Source organism: Neofelis nebulosa, chromosome 2 (genome assembly GCF_028018385.1).
Source record: "Neofelis nebulosa isolate mNeoNeb1 chromosome 2, mNeoNeb1.pri, whole genome shotgun sequence".
NCBI lineage: Eukaryota > Metazoa > Chordata > Mammalia > Carnivora > Felidae > Neofelis > Neofelis nebulosa.
In genome coordinates, this window is record NC_080783.1 from 119,155,648 (window position 1) to 119,173,022 (window position 17,375).

General features: G+C 40.8%; 1 protein-coding gene across 19 annotated transcripts in view; it reads right to left on the reverse strand.

Annotated features, from left to right (window-relative positions):
- The window catches only part of LOC131504062 (myomegalin-like), a 221,874-nt gene that overhangs the window by 97,787 nt on the left and 106,712 nt on the right, over nucleotides 1-17,375 (reverse strand). For 18 of the 19 annotated variants that reach the window (XM_058716015.1, XM_058716007.1, XM_058716014.1 and 15 more), the window contains 4 exons: nucleotides 13,023-13,099; nucleotides 10,322-10,445; nucleotides 9,955-10,130; nucleotides 5,664-5,781 (listed from right to left, as the gene is read on the reverse strand). In XM_058716015.1, the coding sequence (XP_058571998.1) occupies nucleotides 5,664-5,781; nucleotides 9,955-10,130; nucleotides 10,322-10,445; nucleotides 13,023-13,099 (495 nt within the window). The remainder of the gene's footprint in view (nucleotides 1-5,663; nucleotides 5,782-9,954; nucleotides 10,131-10,321; nucleotides 10,446-13,022; nucleotides 13,100-17,375) is intronic. The other variant, XM_058716002.1, reaches the window with a different exon arrangement.

Below are 17,375 nucleotides of genomic sequence, written 5' to 3' on the forward strand. Positions count from 1 at the left end.
TTCTCAGAGATTATACCCAGTCCAGACTTTCATACTGAGATCACATGAGAAGTACTGATCTATGAGAAATGGGGTAAGAGGAATGTTTTCGCTTGGACAACTCAAACCTAGACATGTAAGATCTGTGAGCTCTCCTTCTTCGAAAGCCCAGCGGCGGTATTCTCAGTTGTGAAGGGTCGGGGAGGGGCGGAGGTGGGGGTGGAGGCAGTGAGTCAGTGGCCAGAACTCTAGGGATGGCTTTGCTAGAGATGAGGGAAATCTTTGGCCTCTGTGGAGCAGGCCCAGAACTTAGGAAATGAACTTGTGCCTTCCATTTTGTGGGGTTGTGGCTCCTGTGGTGAGAGGTGGCATGGAAGACAAAGGGTTGAGGGTAATACAGCGGCACTAAGAGGCTGTTACTGCACGCAGATGAGGATGACACCCACAGCAGAGGCCACAGGTGTCACCGACAGCAAGAGCTGCCACACATTACTGCAGACAGAGGGGGGAGACAAAGTACTTTATAACTGAACGTTCCTTGCCCCTATCTAATTTGAGAATGGACTAGATGACGCAGTTCACAGCTCTGTCAAATCATCGGTTGACATCAATTATCTGCTCCCTCAATCTTCAGTCTAAACAGCCGCCAGGATTGGCTTTCTAAAATGCAAATCATATGCTTTCATTCCCCTTGCTTAACTTTTTTTCTTTTTTTTAATTCTCTGTTACCTATAACATGAAGTCCTTAGCTTGACACTTAAGGGATGTTCCAGTTATGTGTTTCATTATTCTCTAACGCTTAGCACGTATTTTTTGTAAAAATTTTTTTAATGTTTATTTATATTTTGAGACAGAGACAGAGCACGAGCGGGGGAGGGGCAGAGAGAGAGGGAGAATCTGAAGCAGGCTCCAGGCTCCAAGCTGTCAGCGCAGGGCCTGACGTGGGGCTCGAACCCACAAACTGTGAGATCATGACCTGAGCGGAAGTTGGATGCTTCACTGACTGAGCCACCCAGGTGCCCCTAACGCTTAGCATGTATTTGATAATACCAACTATTCCCAATTTCTTAACTATGTTCCACATTACTGTGTATACTGTTCCTGCCTAAAATGCACTTCTCTTGTTTTCTGCTTGGTGCACTCAGCCTTTCAGGCCCAGGTCAAGGGAAACTTCCAGGTAAGGCTTTCTTTGACTTTTAAAGGTAGAGTTAATCCCGGTAATCTGTGGGTTCCTTTAGCACTGTGCATATATTTCTCTCTCTTCATTTATCATCCTCTATTTTAATTCTTTGTTCATATGCCAATGTTTTATTGGACTATAAACCCTTTGGAAGCTAAGTCCCCAAGACCAGCGGTTCTTACTGAGGTATAGTTATACCATCTCCTGAAGTGCATTTTGCAAATTCATGGGGTGCTTCTTGTTTTTATTGTCATCACTATGATGAGTGGGGTAAGGGGTGCTACATAGTTTGCAATGGGAAGGACAAAGCACTGTCCCAAATTCTGAATGACACCCATCTATCTATCTACCCACCCATGCATGCATGCATCCATCCATCCATCTATCTGATTCCAGTTTATATGAAATGCATAAAACAAGCAAATTCATGAAGGCAGAGAGTATAATAGAGGTTATCAGGAACTGGGGGAGGGCTGAATGAGGAATTATTGTTTCATGGGTAGTTTCACTTTTGGTCACCGAAAAATTCTGGAAATTTTGGTTCACTGATCTTTTGAGAGCCGGTTTTGAATTTTGTCTGTAGATCTTTTTTGATTCGTGGCACACATGTGTACATTTGGGATACAACCTCTTCAGAGTGGTGAATATGGGTGTGAAGCCACATAAATCTACATTCAAATTCTGACCTCACCACTTATTGCCTTTAAAACTTGGGTCGAGTCACTTAATCTAAACATTGGTTCCCCTGATTGCCAAGTGACCCTTATCTAACTTATTTCACAGGTTGTAGTGAGAGTTGGGAAAAAGCTGCATGTTCAGTCCTCCACACAGTGCTTGGAGCAGGAGCAGGACTCAGAATGGGTCCTTCCTCTTTCCCATTCCTCTCCTCTTCACTGGGTAGCGGCATCACACTGCTTCACGGACACTCCATAAAAGCTGGGTCTCTGGATGCCTTATCATTATACTAGTGGACCAGTGGCATTATTTCCATGGCCTCTGATGAACATGACTATTTTTATTTTTTATTTATTTTTTTTAATGTTTATTTATTTTTGAGACAGAGAGAGACAGAGCACGAACAGGGGAGGGTCACAGAGAGGGAGATACAGAATCTGAAGCAGGCTCCAGGCTCTGAGCTGTCAGCACAGAGTCTGACATGGGGCTCGAACTCACAGACTGTTAGATCATGACCTGAGGCGAAGTCGGCTGCTTAACCGGCTGAGCCACCCAGGCACCCCTGAACATGACTATTTTTAAAAAATATTTTCACTTGTGGGGCACCTGGGTGGCTCAGTCGGTTGCACATCTGACTCTTGATTCCAGCTCAGGTCATAATCTCACAGTTCACGGGTTCGAGCCCCACATCGAGCTCTGGGCTGACAGTGCAGAGCCTGCTTGGGATTCTCTCTGCCCCTCCCCCGCTCATGCTCTCCCTCTCAAAATAAACAAACATTTTAAAAAATATTTTCATTTGCAGTAAAGTTATGTTGTTTTCCAATACTAACATGTTATTATTATGATTATAGCAGGAACAGTATTAGCATTATTAGTAACTCCGTAGGATTAAAATATGAAGTTTTGTTTTGTGCTTTCATTACAGAATGATCTAAATGTTCCATGGGGCACTGGTGAGGTAATATAACATCATATAATCCCCTGAACCTAGAACTGAGCTCTGCTGTATATATAAACACAATGTTATTATACAATGAATTTTCCATGAATTCAACTGCTCTATGAAAATTAAGAAGAGGCGCCTGGGTGGCTCAGTCGGTTAAGCATCTGACTGCAGCTCAGGTCATGATCTTATGGTTCATGAGTTCGAGCCCTGTGTTGGACTCTGTGCTGACAGCTTAGAGCCTGGAGCCTGTTTCAGATTCTGTGTCTCCCTCTCCCTCTGCACCCCACCCCCCGCCCCATTCACACTCTGTCTCTATCTCAAAAATAAATAAACATTAAAAAATATTAAAAAAAAAAAAAAGAAAATTAAGAAAAGTTTGGTTTTTGTTTTGTTTGGAAATTTACCAAGAGTTTTTCACTTGGCATTGTCACCCCCTTTACTAATGGCATCACCACTTGCCATTTTTAAATGGCACAACATAACATGACTGTCCTAGGCTACCTTTGAGGCTGGAACATTCACAGTGATTTGTCATACAGATACAAGCACCTGACTATTTCTTTATGTCTTCTAATATAATTGTGCTCATGAATTTATATATTAAAATCAACATTATTTTATTATAAATTATTCTTTTTATGTCTCATGTTAGTATACTTCACAGGATTATTTTGAGGCTTAAGTTAATTTGAGTTAATATATAAGGTATTTAGAGCAGCACCTGGCATATAGAATATGCTACAACATGTGCTGAAGTTATTACTACTGAAAAGTTGTTGAATACTCATTGACAAACACTTTAAATCACACTTGGAATATGTATTTAAGAAATCCTGTGAATTCATTTCTAGGTTTTATATTATAACAATCTGAGCCACTTGAATGTGACTAAATGGTCCCAAGATGTTATAGAAAGCACTTCAATATTTCTTTTTGTCTAGGGGCGCCTGGGTGGCTCAGTCGGTTAAACATCTGACTCTTGGTTTCAGCTCAGGTCATGATCTCACAGTTTGTGGGTTTGAGCCCTGCACTGGGCTCTGTACTGTCAGCACAGAGCCTGCTTGGGATTCTCTCTCTCCCTCTTTCTCTGGCCCTCCCCTGCTCACTCTCTCTCTCAAATAAATTAAAAAATTAAGAAAAAATACTTCTTTTTGTCTCAGAGATTAAAGTGAGATATAATTCTTGTTTGGACCTGTTTTCCCTGAACCACAGACATTCTGTTGTGGTCCTCCTGGGGAGCAGTAACAGGAACTGACAACTTTGAATATAGTCTTTGTCTATAAAATAATCTTTCTAAAAAGAGACAAAGAAACACGCTCTTAAATACAGAGAACAAACTGGTGGTTGCCAGTGGGGAGGCCGGGGGGAGGGGGGCCGCGGTGAAACAGATAAAGGGGATCAGGAACACACTTATTTGACGAGCACTGAGAAATGTATAGAATTGCTGAATCATTATATTGTACATCTGAAACTAATATAACACTGTATGCTGATTATACTTGAATTAAAAAAAAAAGTTCTTTCAGAAACTTTTCACATGTTTCAATATGTATCTTGTGAGAAGCCTACAGACTATTTTCCCCCTCCTGTCTGCCAAATTACATGTATGTACATCATCTCCTGAATTTGTTAACCAGAGCTTTCTAACCAAAATGGAGCCACACAGTCCAAGAAGTTTATAAGTATAGCCAAGATAGGGATTTCTTCTGCTCTCATGGCCTATGCACCTAGACTGACCAAGTAAGAAGCTCCATCCATTTACCACTGCACCTGACAAATATTAACATTTTCTATTTGTGCCATGACACAGGAAAGGTTGGGAACTACTTTAAACTACTTCTTATCACTGTTATTTTTATCTTGACTCCAACCTCGGTATCTGTGAAGCATAAATTAAACCTTACAGTCTGCTTTATTACTGGCCTAAGACTTATAAGAATATCTGGTAATTGGTTGTGCTACTTGGGCACAGATATATTCTAGGGTTCTTTTAGGAAATATCTTTTTTAGAAAATGAAAAGTTGAACGGAAGAGGGGAGTTCCCTCTGAGGTAACCTTCAAGAGCAACAATATAGACGAATACAATTACTTTTATCATTGTAAGAGTTCTTCAATATTAAAACCACATTATGCACACCTGAAACTAATGTAACACTGTTAACTATACTGGAATTAAAATGACAAATAAAAACAAAATTCACTGAGAAAAAAACCCCTATATTATATATTCTATATAGTTAGAAACCACTCAGTGGTGGGCAAAATTCTAATGGCCCTGATGATTCCCACCCAGTTATCCAGAGCTTTGTGTGATCCCTACCTCCTGAGTGCCAGTGACATCCGCAACTTGTTTCTAAGGAATAGAACATGGCAAAGATGATGGACTGTCACCACATAGTTACGCTATGTTATATGGCAAAAGTGAATGTATATTGCACATACAGTTAATTAAGGTTCCTACTCAGTTTATTTTCAGTCAACCAAAAGGGATGAAACTGTGGGCCTGACCTAATCAGGTGAGCCTCTTGAAAGAATGCATAGAGGTAGGAGAAGCAATAGACCCTCTGTTTCTCCCCACTGCTACCTGTGAAGTAGCAGGCTGCCATAAGTTCTACAGCCACCCAGCAATAGATTCTTCCAACAACCTGAGGGAACCCAGAAGCAGACCCTTCCCTAAGTGAACCTCCAGATGAGAAAGCAGCCTGGCTATCACCTTGATTTCAGACTTGTGAGACCCTGGGCAGAGAACCCAGCTGACCCACAGAAAGTGTGGGACAATGAATGCATGCTGTGTTAACTCACTAAATTTGTAGGAATTTGTTCCACGACCGTAGATGACTAATACAGAAGCAAATACCTCAGGAAGCTCTGCCCACACCTCACCTGCACTTCCATGCTAGTTGGCTCCTCCAACAGATGCAGCAGTTGTTGTTTCTCCTGAGAGAGCTGTTCTACAAGCTTCTCCTGGGCAGCCAGGCTCTGACTCAGTTCTTCAATTCTTCTGGAGCAAAGAAAATGTAAGAACAATGGTCATGGTGCTATTATTGCCTTTATTTTTCAGCCCACTCCAAAGACAGCATGATCCAGTCCAGTAGGTTTCTACCTTTTTGGGTCATTGATCTTGGATATTTTTCTTCAGAAAGCCATGTATTCTCTGCCCCAGTCCCTTCATGCATACATAAATGACGTTCTGCTTACATTTTACCAGGTTCATGGACCTCCTGAAGCTGACCCATGGATCTATAGACCATAGGTGTGTGACTCTTGGAATAAGGGACCAGAAGTTGTGTTTCTGGTGGTTATTGTTCCACTCAAGAAACAATTCCTGGATAACCATTATGCAAACTCAATACACTCTACAAAATACCTGGGATATAAAGTTGGAAAATCCACAATCTCTGCTCTATAGAAACTTAAAATCTTTTGGTGTGTGTGTGTCAGGGGTTTGGGGAGTGGGGAGACACAGCCACATAAACAAATAACAGTAATGAGATGTAAGAAGAGGTACCAAAACAGAGGTATCTATTCTATAGTACTTTGAGTGCTGTCATGGAGCTGTAGGAAGAAAGATAAAGTGAGTTGTTGAACTTGCTGAGTCTGGGGGAAGAGAGTTGGAAAACTGGACTGTTTTCCAGGTGTACAGGGAGGAGCTTGAATAAAGCAATGAAGGCATAAATATACAAGATACTTTATGGGGTGCCTGGGTGGGTCAGTCGGTTGGGCATCCAACTTTGGCTTAGGTCATGATCCCGTGGTCTATGAGTTCGAGCCCCGCGTCGGGCTCTGTACTGACAGCTTGGAGCCTGGAGCCTGCATCGGATTCTGTGTCTCCCACTCTCTCTGCCCCTCCCCCATTCTTGCTCTGTCTCTCTCTCTCTTTCTCTCTCTGTCAAAAATAAATAAAACATTAAAAAAAATTTCTTTTAAAAAGATACAAGATACTTTAGGGGAAGAGTCACTGGAACAAAGGTTGGTGTCGGGGAAAGAGGCGAAGGCTAGAGAAGAAGCAGGAAATTCAGACTAGGATTTAAGTTATCAGATGTGTGTGCTGTGCTGACGTATACAAACCACAGGTTCAAGTCAACAGCTATTCCTCATCTGCCCTGTGCAAGGTAGATCTTGGTGTTTCTCTTAAGTCTTAGAGTACCAGACACACCTGTCCTTGGAAAACATGCGGCTACTAAATGAAATGTTTCCAATTGTCATTATTATCCCTGTGTAGGTGGAAAAGACAGTGATAGTACCTTGGGAGGCAAATAGTTGGTAGAAATGTGAGGGATACCAGAAAGTGAAGTAGGAAGCTCATAGACAAATTATAAATTAACTTATAAATTTTAAACTTTAAATTAATTATAAATTATAAATTAATTAAGAATGAGGATTGGCTAAAATTTGTGGATGAGAAAGAACTTTTGGGGGTGGGGCAGAGGGAAAGAGAATCTTTTTTTTTCAAACATGTATTTATTTTTGAGAGACAGAGAGAGATCGAGCACAAGCAGGGGAGGAGCAGAGAGAGAGAAGGGAGACAGAATCCAAAGCAGGCTCCAGGCTCTGAGCTGCCAGCACAGAGCCCTACGCAGGGTTTGAACTCCTGGACCATGAGATCATGACCTGAGCCAAAGTTGGCCACTCAACCAACTGAGCCACCCAGGCGCCCCAGAGGGAAAGAGAATCTTAAGCATGTTCCACATGGAGTCTGATGCAGGGCTCAATCCCATGACCCTGGGATCACGACCTGAGCCAAAATCAAGAGTCATGCTCAACCGGCTGAGCCACCCAGGTGGCCAGAGAAAGAACTTTAAAAACTTAAAAACATCATGTAAATGCAAGCTGTAATAGTAATTATGATGATGAATGTGGATTCCATATCAATTCCCCATAGAACATTGCTTTTTTTTCCTCAAGCCTCCAGCCTTACTTAACCGTTTGACCCTTGGTCTCTATAGATGATCTATTCTACTTTACAAAGTTGGTAAGGACATCTGATATAAACTCCCTAATTTATTGGTCACACGTGCATATGTTTTGTTTAACAAGTGTTTATTGGGCTATGGACATGAGACATGGGTCTCAGAGAATCTAGCAGGAAAGATCTGAAAGCAAATATACCACCCACTGGGAACTGTACAAAAAAGGATGTGTATGTAAAACAAGGCAATGATACAGAGACTTAATTCTGTTGTCACAAAAGCACTCACAGAAGTGACAACTGATACCTTAGTGAGTTTTGAAGAATGAACAGGAATTCACCAGGAAGGAAAAAGATGGCAAGGGTTTCCCACAGAAGGAAGAGCATGAGCAAAATTCTGGAGACCTGACATTGTATTGTTTGCTTCTGAAGGCAATGGGTGGATTCAGGGTTTAGAGTCAAGCAATGCCTGCAACCATGTGACACCATGTGACACAACTCTGTAAATGCCAGGTGTCTTCATTTATAAAGTGTAGTAATCCCTACCTCATGGAGTTGTTGGGAGAATTAAACAGCATTATAGTACTCAGCTCAGTTGTATAGTAAGAGTGCAACAAACATTAGTCATTATTATTAATAGTCTTGTATCAGCAAAGTGTGAAGGGGTCATGGTGGGGCATGATTCTGGGAGAGATCAGAGCTCATATCATAGAAGGCTTTGATGGCCATGATAAGGAGAATGGATCTTTTCTCCTGCAGGTGTTGGAAGAACATTTTATTTTGTTTTATTATCATTTTTAAAAGCTTATTTATTTACTTAGAGCGAGAGAAAGAGAGCGACCTGTCAGCATGGAGCCCGACTTAGGGCTCCCTCCCACGAATTGTGAGATCATGACTTGAGCCCAAATCAAGTGTCAGACAGACCCTTAACTGACTGAGCCATCCAGATGCTCCCTGGTGTCAGAAAGCATTTTAAATGGCTCTGCAATGACATGATCAGATTTGTGTCTCGAAAATATCACATTAGTCATTGTGGGTACACTGTGGGTTTTTCACCTATTCAGTTAAAAACTACTAAAGGCATTTTATGCCACCATAGTATCATGTATCTAAGAGGCTAAATTATGTGCCAGTGTGATATTGTTGAATTTTCCGCTTCAAAACTTCTCTGAATGTTAATATCACAATGAAATAGCAAGGGGCAGGACTGGAGGTAAAGAAATCATTAGGGAGTTGCTGTACTAATCTAGGTATGGGTGACCTCAACAACTGCCCAATTACCTTTAGGAGAACATTTAAGTTCCTTATGGCATATGAAGCCAGCACAATCTGACCCTATTCCCAGCTTACCTCTCACTAGTCTTTCCCAGACCCTCTGCTCTATCATGTAGAACTATTTGCTGGTCTTGATATATGCCCTTACCTGTGTCTCACTTGCACAGTTTCTCCATCTGCACAGAATATTTCCCTTTCTCACCCACTTCCTATCTATATCTTCGATCTCCTATTCATTCTTCAAGACCCAGCTCAGATTTCATCTCCTCCAGGAAACCTTCAATGGCACCTTGCTCTTTTTAGTCTGGAATAGATGACAATCCTCTATGTCTCCAGAGCATCGCATGCTACTTCTATCAGAAAACTTACTAAAATCATGTAACATGTGATATGCAAGTGATGAATCACTGGGTGGTACTCCTGAAGCCAAGACTACAATGTATGTTAGTTAACTCGAGAACAAAATAGATAGATAGATAGATAGATAGATAGACAGACAGACAGAAAGACAAAGGAAGGAAGGAAGGAAGGAAGGAAGGAAGGAAGGAAGGAAGGAAGGAAGGAAGGAAGGAAGGAAGGAAGGAAGGAAGGAAGGAAGGAAAAGAAAGGAAGAAAGAGAGAGAAAATCATGTAACATGTTTCTTGATGAGAAGACCTGGGTTGTTCATCTCTGTAACCTTAGTGGTGAGGCCAGTGTCTGGCAAGTGCTCAATAAGGGTGAAGAAGTGAATCCATGTCTCTTGTTTGCCACCATTTGACTACTGTTCTACTTATACCTACTAACAAGGTATAGAAATGAGTCCTGTTAATGGATACCATCGAAGACTCAACCCTAAAAAGAAAACCTTTGGTTGTGGAGGCAATAAAGTCTTGGAAATCATGAAGGTCTACTCTAAGACCTTAAAAGGGAGCGGTGCAGCTGGTATATTCTCCTATAACCTTGAGAACAGGTAAATGACAAGTGACAAATAGAGTATCAAAGGCACCTACTTGTCCCGCTCGGCCAGGGCCTCAGTGTATTGGTCAGGATTGACCCGGTCAGTTGGTACATCTTCCCTGTCCTTGGTGACTCCCTTCAGCTTCTCCGAGAGCTCCAGGTTACACTCTTTCTCTGCTTCCACCAGAGCTGCCATCCGCGCAGCTTCATCCTTTGCTAGCCTGGATTCCTGCAAAAAGAATGAAAAGCTGAGAGGCTTTTACAAAGCCCCACCTAAGTTAGGAACCCTAGACTGTGGACACTTGATGAGTTGGGAAGGAAAGTAGGGACAGAAAAGGTGAATGCCAGGAGGCAGAGCAGCAGGGCAAGAGGTGAAAGAGGCCCCGTGTGCATGGACTTTCGGAACTCCTGCTCGCTCACCTCCTGTAGAAGCTGGATCTTATTCTCCAGGAGCTCGTAAACATGCTCTGTCTCCTGCTGTCTCTCCTCAAACTGGCGCCGGAGCTCAGCTTCATTATGGCTGTTGAGATTCTCCACATCAGCCCTACAATCAAGGAGCATTAGCCAGTCAGAGCTAGTCATATAATTTAGCAAGTGGACCCATTAAAAGTTGTTTCGATAATTCAGAGTCACACTGAAATGAAGCATTTTTCCCTCTGCAATTATTTGTGGAATTGCTCTTTCCAACTTTTCTGGTAATCTTTCAGAACTCTAAGTTTTTGCTGCTTGTCAATCAGAATATACTTGACTTTCTAGAGGCTTCATTATTGTTATTGCTTCAAGAGGAGAATCTTTCATTTGGGAGGTGGGCAGTCATCAAATGGTTCAGAATTCAACATCCGTGTTCATCTGTCCTTGGTCTCTTCCATTTAGACTGTTCTCCCAGAGTGCTTTGCTAATTCTCTGCCGTTCTTGCTGTTTGAATTTAAAGTGTTCCTACCATTTAGGTCGCTGGAACAGAATATCCATTTGGGCAGCCATAGAAATGCTCTCCTCCTTTACAGTCATTAGCCCACAGACTATCCTAAATCTGGCCTGCCGATCCAGAGTTCTATCTAGTTTTCCCATGGTCCCATGCAGAGAACAGACATTTAATCTGTGGAAGCTCAGGGTTCTGGCCCAGTTTTGCTTCTCTGATGTCCTCAGGAATGAATGTCCAGGCGCTAGCATGTAGGGGGTAAGGTGTCACCGGCTTATTTATAGCTAACAACAGCTGTCCTTGGATGTCTGAGGATTAACAATTTGGAGGCAGTATCAGGTGCTGAATGATCTTAATTCCGGTTTGGTTTTATTCCTGTTTTAAGCCATTTGTTGAGAACCATGGACCATCTTCTTGTTCTCAGGGCAGAGAACAATATTGAGCCTTCACAGGTTCATGATAAATCAAAGCTGCTCCATCCAAGCCCAGGGGTACTTTAATATCTGGCTCAGAAGGTTGTGTCTATGAAGACCAAAGGGGACTTTCCCAAGGATTATAGGATTCTTTGGTTGATAACGGACACTACTCGGCACCACCCCAGAGGCTATATTTATCTTGAGTTCCCATTTTATTATACAGATTTGGGCAAGTCGAGGGTCTTGGTTGTACAAGGGACACAACTCAAGAAAACAGCCCAAGACCTGTAAATATGCAGACCTCAAGAATCATCAATTTTTACCTTGACTTCATATTCCGTGACAAACGCAATAAACAACAGTTAACTACAATATCTTGAGAATGGAAGTTATACATTTTCTGAGTAACTCAGCAAGGACTGCCTGATTTAATAAGCGACAGCTGTTGTAAAGTCACATGGGCCTTGAACTTGAGGCCAGAAGATGTGGGCTCTGCCACTCAATTGAGAAGACTTTAACGTACCTTAGTTTTCTCGTTTCTAAAAATAGGGATAATGCCACCTAATTAAAAGTTGAACTGACATAAAACATTTTTAAAAACCATTACACAAATATAAAAATTTATTTCTCAATCATTGTATGTTTTCCAAGTCTATTAAGCTTACTTAATGCCTTAGTAAGTCTTTAGTAATACCAGCATCATGTATATAATTGAGTCTAGTTTTGAGTATTCTCATCTTGCTGGACTGTCATCCTACATATCAAACAGTACTGTAAAGATAAACAATGCCAGATCAGATTGAATGTATACTAATTCCAGGATGGAATCTAAAAATTATTTTGAATAGAAATTTTAGCAATACTTGTCATTTAAAACTAAGGGTTTTTTAATTATAAAAACTATAAATTATAAAAGTAACCATTTTGACAATACAAAAGTATATAAAGAATACAAAAGTATACAAAGAAAAAAAACAAGACCTCTCCCCATCAAAAACTCTAATCTCACTTCCTTGATACAAGTAATGTTAAAGAGTCTGGGATATAACCCTCCAGTTTTTTTCTGTGTATAATCAAGCAAACACAGGTAGACACAGAAAAGACTGCCCTTAACAAAGGGCCTTACGCCATAAACATCACCCAGTACTTTACCCCCTTGCTTAGTCTATCAGGGACTCCCACCAAGAAAAGAATACAGAACTAAATCATTCTTTTAAATGACTGCATAATATTCCACAGTATGGTTATGTCAAAATGTCCTCAACCATTGCCCTGTCGATAGATAGCTGTTTCTAGTTTTTTTTGCCATTTATAAATAATGATGCAGTAAAAATACTTCTACACGTATTCTTTCATTCTCATGCTTTTATTTATGAGGGATAGATTCCTTCCAGAGATTATCTGGTCAAAGGAAATGTGTATTTTTCACTTCATTGCCAGTGCCACATACCAAATATGTTGCCACAATTCAAACTTTCACGAGCAGGGTGTGAGAGTGCCCCATTCCCCCCAAATCTATGTCAGCCCTTGATGGTACTAGCAGATTATTGAAAAGGAAGTTTATAATCTTAGGCCTGGTGAATTTCCAATCTATGCAAGGCCTGTCAGATTGAGTAACAGAGAGCCAAAGGGAAAGAAAACATATTATTTCAGTTCCTCAACTGGACACAGCATTCAAATGCCAGAGTTAAGGTGAAGGAATTTGATTTCAAATCTACTGTTCTCAGATTAATAAATCAGACTCCGAAAAGAACCAAGAGCTCAATTGGTTCAAACTGCAACTCACCATGTTTTATCTAGATGCTGTTTCTTGTCCTGGAGTTCTCGTTTCAGGCTCTCTACTTCAACCTTCAGCTCGATGTTCTGAAAAGCACACAGGCATTAATCATCATTAACTGCCACAGACCCTCTATCCTGGAACCAGGTTCTTACTTGAGTCCTGCCTTGGTTCACAGCTTCTCATTCTATCCCAGCTCTCTTCATGCCTCTTGACATAAAGGAGATTCAGATAGATCAGTATCCCAGTCAAGAATGGACTATACAGCTTCAGATTTCCCTGGAGCTACTCATCCGTTCTCCCAACCCATTCATTATTGTCCCTGGATGATGAACACCACCCAAGCCTGTTTGTTCTCTAAAGCACTAGACAACGGCATGTATATTAAAATAATTTTTTCTTGGTGGACCTGGTTGGCTCAGTTGGTAGATCACACAGCTTGCAACCTCAGGGTCATGAGTTCAAGCCCCAAGTTGGGCGTGGAGTCTACTTTAAAAAAAAAATAATTTTTTTATTATATAAAAAATATCAAATTGCTATATGTAGAATTATATTTAAATATAACTGGGGATTTAATTTTTAAAGAAATCATGTTGTGGGGTGCCTGGGTGGCTCAGTGGTTAAGCATCCAACTCTTGGTTTTGGCTCAGGTCACGATCTCACGGTTTCGTGAGTTCAAACCTTGCATCAGGCTCTGTGCTGACAGCATGGAGCCTGCTTGGGATTCTTTCTCTCCCTCTCTCTCTCTCTCTCTCTCTCTCTGCCCCTCCCCTACTTATTCTGTCTCTCTCAAAAATAAATAAACTTTAAAAAAAAAGAAATTATGTTGTGAACATTTTTGAAAACAACACCCTGCCTTTATTGTTACATTGGACTTCCATAAATTGCATTTGCTTAAGCTGAGAGGGAAATCTGATGGTAAATCTATGAAGGGGACAATTAATTTTTATTGAGGTGAAACAGCAACAAATTGTGACTTGACAGGCAGAAAAAGGAAATAAAAACATCCCAAGAGAGGTAAAGTATGAACAGAGATTTGGTGAAATGTCCATGGATTGTTCAGCTTCAGTGGCCTGGTGTTTAATGAGGAGTGGGAAAGGAGTATAGAAAATAGTTTGCAACTAGTTTGTGAAAGCCATGCTAAGAAGACTGAACAGTAGTCAGTAGAGAACAAGAACTCATCAGGGAACTTTAGGCAAAACATTGCCATGATCGGGTCTACCTGAGGAAGGAGTTTATAGTAGATGTAAAGAAGATGAATGAATCAGGAGGCAACTGCTCAGATTAGAGACAGGGACTGTCTGGCACCAAAGAAGCACAGGGAGAAAGACTCAAAAGGCATTTCCAAGGCAGAATCCATGAGGCTTTCCTGCTTTGGGAGAGACAGGAAGGAGCAGAGACAATGCCGAGATTTCTAGCACGTGGGTGATAATGCACACTAGTAACTAAAATAGGGAACAGTAAAAGAGGAGCAGGTGTGTAGGGGAACCTAAAGAGGGGTCTAAAAATACTAGTCAGAGATTTATTTTATTAAGGCTTAGAGCAGAGTACACAGAGATGAGTTAGTCCCTTCCCTGAATATATAGTATTAAGCAGGGAGAATTTTATCAATACTATGTGATGGACTTCATCAGATGCACCTCAGTTTTCCCACAGGTATACTGCGATTGGTTTCTTTTTTGATGAAGATAATAATGTCTATTCCACAGGGGACTTTGTGCAGATTCAATGGGATGAGGTACATAATGCACTTAGAATACCTAGAACTCTGCCTTGCACACAGCTGCTCAACTATCTTTGTCCCCCAGCTAACTAGTGCCAGTCAAGAGACCTCAGCCCCACCAGGAAAAGTATTTAAATCTGAAGGAAGGAAAAAATGGAATGTTAGCTACACTGGAATTAAAAGAAGAAGAAAAAAGACAAAATCTGGAGGATGCAAATTCTGTTGGCTCTATCTTTTCCAAATCCTAGATAAGAAAATGGAGTCAATACTTGAATTAATTTGGCCAAAGATTCCAGGCCCCTCATTTTAAAGATAAGGAAATTGAAACTCAAAGAGTTCCTCTAAGATAAAAACAATAATCAAATCCAGCACTCCATTTTTGCTCTAGCATTTTAGCCACAGATCAGTTCAGGAAGTACGACCAAGTTTTGCTTGATTTAGTAGAAGGTGGTAAATTACAGAATTAGGGAATGTGCCTAATGTATTAGGCAGTAAGTATAGTGGTTAAGAGCACAGGCTTTGAAGGTGATGAGGGCTTGGCAAGTCACATGCCCTCTCTAAAAGCCTCAACCTCCTCATCTATCAAGGGCGGGTGGGGGAGATCATAAGGGCACCCAACTAATTAGGATGTTAAGAACATTAAGCGAAATAATGCACAAAATGTACACTGCGCAATACATGGCATGCAGTAAGCATTCAGAAAATGTTAGCTATTATTAACCATAAAAACCAAAATTTGCCCTCTCTGACTAGGATAGCTGAAGTTCTCAACCAACCACATGTTGAACTAATGTTATGTCATGGAAAGGAAAGAAAACTATTACACCAAAGGTAGGATATCCCAGACACCTGCACACAAATCCACATCCAATCTGAACAGTCTTTGCGTGAGCATTACCCTTCTGAGATAAGTAGAAAAGAGAAAGGAAAAGGAGGGAAAGGAAGAAAAGAATAAAGAGGAAAGACAAAAAACAGAACTACTTCTTTAGGTTTCAGCATTACGTCTACTCAAGTCGACAATGAAGTTTATGAGGCTCATAAGGAACTGCTAAAATAGTTTCATCTCCACCAAATTAGGTCCTAAATCTTATGATCAGTGATTCCAGTGGATCAAAGCACTTTCATGGGTGTCACAAAATCGACCATGTGGAAATGCAAGTGCAGGCCAATTTCCAGCACTACGACGGTCCAACCCCTCTTCCGTAACCTCTTTCTGCAGAAAACATCTCTGTGTACTAAACCAAATTTATCCATTCTCCACTAGTAAATATTCATATGTAAATTGTCAAATTCTAAGTACAGCTGGAGTGGATCCCAAATTAACTGCATCTGCTTATTTTACCACCAAATCTTGCCAGCTCTTTGTCAAGGTAACTGAAGGAATTTTTGTATTCAAGAAAGAAAGGGGTGGCTGGGGTGGGGGGTGGGTGGAAGAGAGAGCCTCTTTTTTTTTTTTTTTTTTTTTTTTTGTCCCCAGGGGAGTATTCCCCCATCTAATTCAAGGGAAAGTTTCAGTGATGAAGCTAAAATTAAATGATTAGAAACAGAACTACAATAAACTTTTATTATAATGAAACCCATATTACCTACAGCTTGAGAATTGGGCTAATGATGAGTTTATAGATTAACAGTGTTTAATCAGACTTCTCTGTGTAGGCAGCTTGTTTTGTTTCGGGAAAAATCACTTGACCAGAGTCCTAACAGCAAGTGATAAACACAGGATTCTCAAGTCATTTCCACGCTGGTGTTTATTGCAAAATTCAACACACAACTGGGTAAAAAGCAACCAGCAGTAACCAGTTACCTGACTCTTCTCCAAGGCTTTAATTTTAACTCTACAAATTGTTTCACTGCTCATAGAACCCCAAAGTGACTATCCCTTCTAAAAACAAGATTTTCAACTTCTTGCCCCAATAGAAGCTACAGCAAAGTGAATTCTAAAATGTTATTTACAAATAAGAAATGGTTTTTTGCCTGACCAATTTAAAAAAAATCTTAATGTAAAATGTTATCAATCCTTTCAGAGTTAGAGTAGTAGCATTATTACCAAATATATTAACTAGGTTAATAGTTTGTACACTATCTCCCACCAGTATTCCACAAGTCACTTTTATTTTTTTTTATTTTTTATTTTTTTAATTTTTTTTTTCAACGTTTATTTATTTTTGGGACAGAGAAAGACAGAGCATGAACGGGGGAGGGACAGAGAGAGAGGGAGACACAGAATCGGAAACAGGCTCCAGGCTCTGAGCCATCAGCCCAGAGCCTGACGCGGGGCTCGAACTCACGGAACGCGAGATCGTGACCTGGCTGAAGTCGGACGCTTAACCGACTGCGCCACCCAGGCGCCCCAACAAGTCACTTTTAGAAGTGGGGAAGAGAGAAGTTTAAATTGAAAAAGTGGGGTGACAGCCAGGCAGTGTTAATGGATCTGCCCTGACTCCTGTAGACCCTTCTCCTCCACACTTAGCACACTCTTAGTGTGGAAATGGACTTTAAAGTTCTCTTGGGGAATAATGAAGATGTTCAACATATATTTCTTATACTTAGTATGCCTGCAATCCAGTTGAGGAGAGAAGAGCTTTTAATATTAATTTAATTAATTTAAATTCTAAAGGTATTTGCTAGGGAGGTGGGTG